This window comes from Lycium barbarum, chromosome 10, assembly GCF_019175385.1.
Source record: "Lycium barbarum isolate Lr01 chromosome 10, ASM1917538v2, whole genome shotgun sequence".
Lineage (NCBI taxonomy): Eukaryota > Viridiplantae > Streptophyta > Magnoliopsida > Solanales > Solanaceae > Lycium > Lycium barbarum.
In genome coordinates, this window is record NC_083346.1 from 124,306,989 (window position 1) to 124,315,180 (window position 8,192).

Sequence of the window (8,192 nt, forward strand, 5' to 3'; positions counted from 1 at the left end):
AAACAAAACAACTATTATTAAACAAAATAACTAATATAAAAAAAAATGTGGGCCACATAATTTTAAGGTGTATATATATCCGTTCAAATTTGTTTTTCAAAAAAAGTTATGAGCCCCACATGTATTAAACAATAATTAATATTAAAAAAATAGTACAAATTAATAATATTAAAAAAAAAAATTGCCTCCAAATTAAAAAATCAAACAATATTTATGTAATTTTCAAAGTATCTCATTAAGTCAATAATGATAGATTCATTGCCACGTGCGTTTTCGTAGCAAACAATAATATACGGAGCATAAACTACAATGTTATATTAATCGTATTTTGAATATAGTATCCCATGTGTGTATATATATATATATATATATATATTATATGCATAAAAATAATGCAAACTAATAATGTTCAAAAGGGTGGGCTCTATACTAAACAACACCAAGCAATATAAAAAAGGAAAAACTACGTATATATACATGTTAAGGAGAAATATTTACGAAACGTAACGATAGTTTTCCTTATTTACAAAACATAACGATATATTACGAAACATGACATATATATTTTTTAATTTTTTTTTTCTCAAAGGCTTAATAAATTACCTCAAATTTCTGTGTATGAAAGTTGTATGAGAAATGTATGAAATATGTATGTGTGGGCGAAATTTTTAATATAATTTTCATATATAAAATTTTGAGCGAAAACTTTAAGCCTTGAATATTGTATGAAAATTGTTACAATGTTATTGTAGTTATATTAATTTTTCAGAAACCTAATATGAACTTTTATATACAAAAAATGTGAATGAAATTCTAAGTCTTGAGGGAGATATACACATTTCATACTATTGTCATGCATAAAATTTTGAGCGTAATGTTTAAGCCTTGATCAAGATATACACATTTCATACGTTCTTCATACATAAAATTTGAGCGAACTTTTTAAGCCTTGAGCAAGATATACACATTTCATACATAAAAATTTGAGCAATTATTTTAAGTCTTGAATATTGTATCAAAGTTGTATACAATGTTATTGTAGTCGTATTAATTTTACAAAAATCTAACATGAATTTTATATATGGTAATGTGAGCGAAATTTTAAGACATGAGCAAGATACAAATTTCATATTGCTTTTATACACACAATTTTGAGCGAATTTTTTAAGCCTTGAACGAGATATACACATTTCATACCGTTTTTATACACTAAATTTTTAGCAAACTTTTTAAGTCTTGAGCGAGATATACACATTTCATACAACTTTCATACATAAGTTTGTGAGCGAAAAAAAATATTAATTTAAAAAAAAAAAAAAAAATTAAAAAAATTAAAGCATGTTTTGTATAGGATTTGTAATGTTATGTTTTGTAAATATAAAACTATCTTCACGTTTCGTAAATATTTCTCCTTAAGATGTATATATATGTCAAAGACCTATAAAAAATAAAATTAAAAAAAAATTATATAAAGCATGGGTTTAGACCCATGCTTCGTCGTTCGTTGTCCTTAAAAAAAAGGAGTGGGCTCCATACTAAATAACACCGAGTAATAAAAAAAAAGGAAGAAAAAAGTGGAACTCACCATCTCCAAACTCATGGGGAAAAAAAAGTGGACCCTATATTATCAAAATCAAGCAATATAAAAAAAAAGTGAACCCCATATTAAAAAAATATAATGTTAAAAAAAAGTGTTGGCTTTGTATTCATAGCAAACACTAATATAATAAAGTTTTAGATACGGAGCACAAACTACAATGTTATATTAATCGTATTTTGAACATAATATATGTATATATATTATATGCATAAAATAGTACAAACTAATAATGTCCCAAAAAAAAGTGCATCCCATAAAGGTTGGAACTCATACTAAACAACATCAAACAATATAAAAAAAAAAATTGGGACCCACCATCTCCAAACTCACTGTAAAAAAAAGGTGGACGCCATATTAATAAAAGCAAACAATATCAAAAAAAAAAAAAGTGAACACCATATTAAAAAAAAATAATGTGAAAAAAAAGTGCAAACTTTGTATTCGTAGTTAACACTAATATACTAAAGTTTTAGATACGGAGTACAAACTACAATATTATATTAATCGTGTTTTGAACATAGTGTGTGTGTGTATATATATATATATATATGCATAAAATAGTGCAAATCAATAATGTCAAAAAAAAAGCGCACTCCATATTAAAAAATCAAACAATATTCATGTAATTTCCAAAGCATCTCATTAAGTCAATAATGACGGATTCATTGTCACGTGCGTATCAATCCATTAGTGGGAGCAAATAAAATTATTTTTCTTCAAAAAGTTAAGTAGTCAAACCATACAGTTTTTATTTTATTTTTTATATTAGCCTGAGATCTAATCTAGATATTAAACTGTTATATTTGTTATTCCGCTATGTCATTTATTTGTTATGTTCGGTAAAATAAATATACTTAAAATATTTATACTTTAAAATAACATAGAATTTAATTACTTTTTTATTTTTATTCCTACTCTAATAAATGTGAAAAGAGATTAATGTCGTAAAAAAATATATCAAATGGAGATCAAATAATGACTAAGGTAAATTACTCAAATTATAATTCTAATCGACGTTTTCTTAAAAATCATGCAAAAGACAACATGACAAATAAAATGAGATAAAAAATAATAAGTATTTTACACCTTTAAATTAATCGAATTAAAATTGAAAGTATCAACTGATGCTTAAATATTGCTATTGTTTTATCTCAAAGAGAGAAAAATAGTTTCCTTTTAAACAAGTCTTCTCTTTTAAAAAATATTAATAAATTTGCCGATTTTGTATTCATAACAAACATTAATATAATAAATTTTTAGATACGGTGCATAAACTACAATTATATATATATATATATATATATATATATATATTAAAAAACAACTACATACACATAAATGCATTATAATGTAAAGTGTTGGGCCCGTGCGCAGCACGGGCATAGACCGTCTAGTATTATAGAGATGGCAAAAATCTTTGAACGAAGCTTTAGGGCTCCTAATATTCCTATGTACCAAATATTCAATCTACTAATTAATTGGTCCTTTTGACCACGCGATCCACAGTTGCTTATGGTCAATTTGGCATGACACCAGTAGATCAAATAAATTCATTATTAGGCATATATAAATGAGGATTTAATTTTAAATACTTTTTTACACTATTGATGAATTATGGTATATGATAGAGGGTAATTACAATTTTACTAAATTATTAATTAATATATTTATCATATAGATAAACTTGTGATTACTTTATCAGGTGATCTCTAATAGTATAAATATCTTTATTGTCAGCGTATAAGACCTAAATTCAATAGTAAATAATTTTTTTAATCCCTCCGTTGGGAGATTCCCTTTTGCTTCCTTAGTGACTTGAACTCACAACTTTCTGATAGCAGATGGAGGATGCTTACCGTCTGATCTCTTGTCCAATAGTAAATAAATGTTATAGAAACTTGTTGAAGAATGAAAAAAGTCCCTCATCGGTGGTTAATGAGATGGGTGGTCTCCTTATATAGACTTGGGCAATCCTCCCCTCATAAGCTAGTTTTTGGGGTTGAGTTAGGTCCATGATTCATTTCTTTACATGGTATCAGAGCAGAACCCATCTCACCCGATGTGAACCCCCAAATTAAATTGCCCATGCACCAGATGTCCAGTCTTGGGCGACTTGGGCAATCCTCCCCTCTTAAGCTAGCTAAATTAACATGTAGAGGGACTTACCTAGCTCGAGTTAATCCAAGTCAACATATAGCCTCACGTGTGATAGTTGCTATAATATAGCCCCATTAATGTATTTATAATGGGTACAACCTGTCTTTGTTAAATATATTTTCCTCTAGTCTTAGAAGCCTTTATAAAGGAAAAAGGACAGCTACTTTTATCATGCCTAAACATAGATTTTATTACTTTTATAGAGCCAAAAACGAATTAAATGGCTTTAGAAACTGTTGTTTTCCAACAAGACCCTTTTGGTTATAATAACAAAGATCTCTTCAACTTTGGAATATTTGATGATTATGGCTTAGGCATTGAGAAAATAACTATTGAACAAAGTTGCAACATAGGATATTGGGATTCTCAATATTCCTCACCTGAACTTTGCTCCGGCAATGGATTCTTGCCGCAGGAATACACTCCAGTGACCACGACACGCCAATCAAAGAGAATGAAACGCAACACATGCTCTAAGAATAAGGAAGAAATAGAGAATCAAAGGATGACTCACATTGACGTTGAAAGAAATCGTCGCCGGCAAATGAAGGATTACCTCGCCGTACTCCGGTCATTGATGCCACCTTCTTATGCTCAAAGGGTACTGTCTCTTCTCTCTCAATTTATTTCATGCAAGTAACCAGAGACGGATCTAGAATTTGAAGGTGGCGGGTGTCATAATTTTCTTCAATATACATTTTGTTAGAAACGTATAGGGCCGGGTCCATCTCTTTTTAGTTTATTCGGGTCAATTTAATAGATTTTTTTTTATTTACAAATATGAAAATTACATCTCAAAAATCAGTAAACGAACATAATTAACATCTTAAACAAGTAATTACACTCATTAACACCCATTAACAACAGAAGTAAAATCAACATTTTCACCAAGGGACTTGCATCTCTTATATATATTAAAAAAATGAATTTGCACAAGTACAATAACATCTTCAATTAGAGAATTACACCAATCAAATAAGAAAAATAATAGAAAAATTCTTCAATAGGTAAATACTCCCCATAAGTAAATGTAGAATTAGATAAACTACAAAGTTCTCAAAAATAAATCATAAATTTCATGTTTTTTCTAAGCAGTGCTTACGAAATTTCCATCACAATTTAAGTAGTAAAGTGATTTAAATTGAATTTAACAATTATCGAATAGCAAAAAAAATATAATACACTCCCTCCGTCCATTTTTATTTGTCCATTATACTAAAAATATATGTTCACTTTTACTTGTAAGTTATATAGTTTGGAAAACCAAGACATAATTTACCATTTTATACCTATTTTACCCTTATTATTAAGTACTCCAGTTCATTTCTCATTTTATTTATTGCTTATTAAGAGTGTCTCAGGTCAAATATAGACAAGTAAACATGGACCGAGGACGTAATAAACAAAAGAAATTATAAAAACAAAAAAATGAATTTTGATCTCAATCCAAAATTTTCATTGAGAAGCAAATTTTTCGATTTAAATACTCACAAATTTGAGATTAAGAGAAATATTTAATTTAAGGGATTTTGAAGATTCTATTTGTGTGTTCTCGCTAGAGATCACAGATAAAATAATAGAAAAGAGAAAAATCAATATAAATAATAAAAAGATAAATAGAAAATTTGGAGGGAAAAGGCAATTACCGGTACAAAGGAAGTAAAAAGCGCAAAGGAAAACGGGAGTCGGAAAATGTTCAAGATAAATTCAAACTTGTGTCTGTCAGCCGTGTCACCTTTGTCTAATTTACGACCGGGGATGGCAGAATCAAATATTTAACCTAATTTAAGTATATTACAACATAAGCATATAAAACAATTATTAATTGAGGGGGTGCCATGGTGAAGAGTGGATCCGCCCCTGCAAGTAACGACATGCATGTAGTAGAAGATATTATTAACGAGTTTAAATTCATTATGTCAATTACGGTGTTAAAGTATTTATATAATCAGGTCACTTATAAAATAATTATAAATACTGGATCTTTTTACAAGTAAAATTTGCTAACCTCATAAAAATGATAAGTAACTTGATAATGTTAATATATCCTTGCATTGTCACATGTGACTTAAATCCACTTACATAATTAGATCACTTTATAAGTAATTACATGTAAATCTCTTAATAATCATTTATTAGTGATCTTGTAAAAATGATAATTAACCTGTAATTCGAGCATTTCTCTTTTAATTTTTTGATTAACGGATCTTCCGTGTATTATAAAGGTCGAAAGACAGATATTTTATGTAATTGACTCTCAAGATTTTTTATGCATCGACAATGTAAGAAATTTATATATATATATATATTACTTAGTAGATAATTAAAGATTTTTCATAAGAAGTATTATTTGATAATCCGCTAAAATCATAATGGTGAAAATGATAAACTTGCTATTACATGGTGAAATTTACTGATTATATAACATTTTTTTTACACGGCCAGGATATATAACTTAAATCCTTAATTAGTTGTGTATATATATTACTTAGTAGATAATTAAAGATTTTTCACAAGAAGTATTATTTGATAATCCGCTAAAATCATAATGGTGAAAATGATAAACTTGCTATTACATGGTGAAATTTACTGATTATATAACAATTTTTTTACACGGCCAGAATATATAACTTAAATCCTTAATTAATTGTACTTTACATGACTTGTGAATAATTCAAATTTATTAATTTTTTGGATATATAATTTGAACAGGGAGACAAAGCATCAATTGTTGGAGGTGCAATTAACTTTGTGAAAGAACTTGAACAACTCCTCCAATTTTTGGAAGCTCATACTAATAAGCAAGTGAAACACCAACCACCAAATTCATGTCATCCATTATTCTCTAGCTTCTTTACCTTTCCTCAATATTCAACCGGACACCACCACAGCCACGGCCACCCGAAGGCTGCCCCAAACGGGGCAGCAGATGGCGGGTCGGGTGTGGCGGATATTGAGGTGACAATGGCAGAAAGTCATGCAAATATAAAGGTGTTATCAAGAAAACAGCCAAAACAACTATTGAAGATTGTTACTTGGCTTCATGCTATGTTTCTTACTGTGCTTCACCTTAATGTCACCGCAGTGGATCATATGGTACTATACTCTTTCAGTGTCAAGGTTAGTTATATGTTCGTATTTTTTCCTGTACATGCACTATAAGTTCGAATGATCAATTCTGCAATCAATTATTAGAATCAACAAGTCTAAATCGTTCATTTAAAAAAAATTGAAACCCTTCTTATTGGATGATTATGATACTTCCCGAAAATCAAAATTCTTAATCAAAGAAGGAAGTGAAATTCGCTGACAATATATAAAACGCATTTTTCACATGCACTATATATTCTCCCGGTGCAATATGATAACTGATCGAGTTTGAGTGAAACTTTGATAGTGAATAAAAAGGGACTTCTGAATTTTATTTTTCGAGCAATGTATATCCTCATCTCATTTCTTTTGTTTGTTCTGATTTTCTATTTTAGGTCAGCCATTATGTTTCAATCCCATGTACCAAACAAGTTAGGATTGATTATATATTTATATATGGATCTTTGTTGACCATGGTTTTTCATTTGTACTCATTATAGGCAAATATTATACAAAATAAATATAAGAAAAAATCGAAGTTATCGATATTTTCTAATTGCACTAATATGGCTAAAAGACTCCTAAAAGCATAAGACATAAAATAAATGTATTAACATGACTAAAACATATTTCCAAATAATTGGTATCGTCTATGTATATAGATCTTTTTATTCCATTATATCGTATCTTTCGCTAAGTCTGAATCGTCAATGCGTAGAATTTAGACTTCTAATTTGTATTCCTTGAGACAGGTTGAAGATAATTGTGAGCTGAATACTGCTGATGACATAGCAGCTGCTATATATATGCATGAAATGGTGGCCATGATACAGGAGGAGGCCATATATGTCTAATTGAGAAGACTTCTCTCTTCTTGCACACACCCCCACCACCCCACCCCCCAACCCCAAAAAAAAACAAAACAAAAGGAGAGAGAAAGGAAACCACTCGTAGGCCCCCTACACCACCCTTAAACAAAAAAGAAAAAGTCATTCTCAAGATTGTATAATCTCTTGTCATTGCCAAATAATAATTGGCTACTTTGTTTAATTGAAATCATTATTATTTTGTTTGCGTTCCAGCCACGGAATATAACTAGCTTAGTGCTTGGAAATTAGTTCAAGAATTTTAGTTATATTATTATTATTATTTTCTTAACTAACATAGTACCATGGTGAGATGTAAAAATAATTTTATGATTTTACTGTTATAACGAATAAAGTTCAATAACCATGCATCAAATTACAACCTACTATTATTAGTGATTGTTCCTGGAAATTGTCAGTATTGGAGTTTAGATTCCATGAATGATTTAATTTATTCAAATTAATAAATTAAGCTATAT

General features: G+C 28.9%; 1 protein-coding gene across 1 annotated transcript; it reads left to right on the forward strand.

Moving 5' to 3' along the window:
* The first annotated feature begins 3,908 nt into the window (after positions 1–3,908).
* On the forward strand, positions 3,909–7,923 carry LOC132614800 (transcription factor bHLH94-like). Its single transcript, XM_060329347.1, has 3 exons — positions 3,909–4,358; positions 6,470–6,877; positions 7,600–7,923. Exons 1-3 carry the CDS (start codon positions 3,978–3,980, stop codon positions 7,699–7,701), a joined length of 891 nt encoding a protein of 296 aa, XP_060185330.1. The 5' UTR covers positions 3,909–3,977; the 3' UTR covers positions 7,702–7,923.
* Positions 7,924–8,192: the final 269 nt, after the last annotated feature.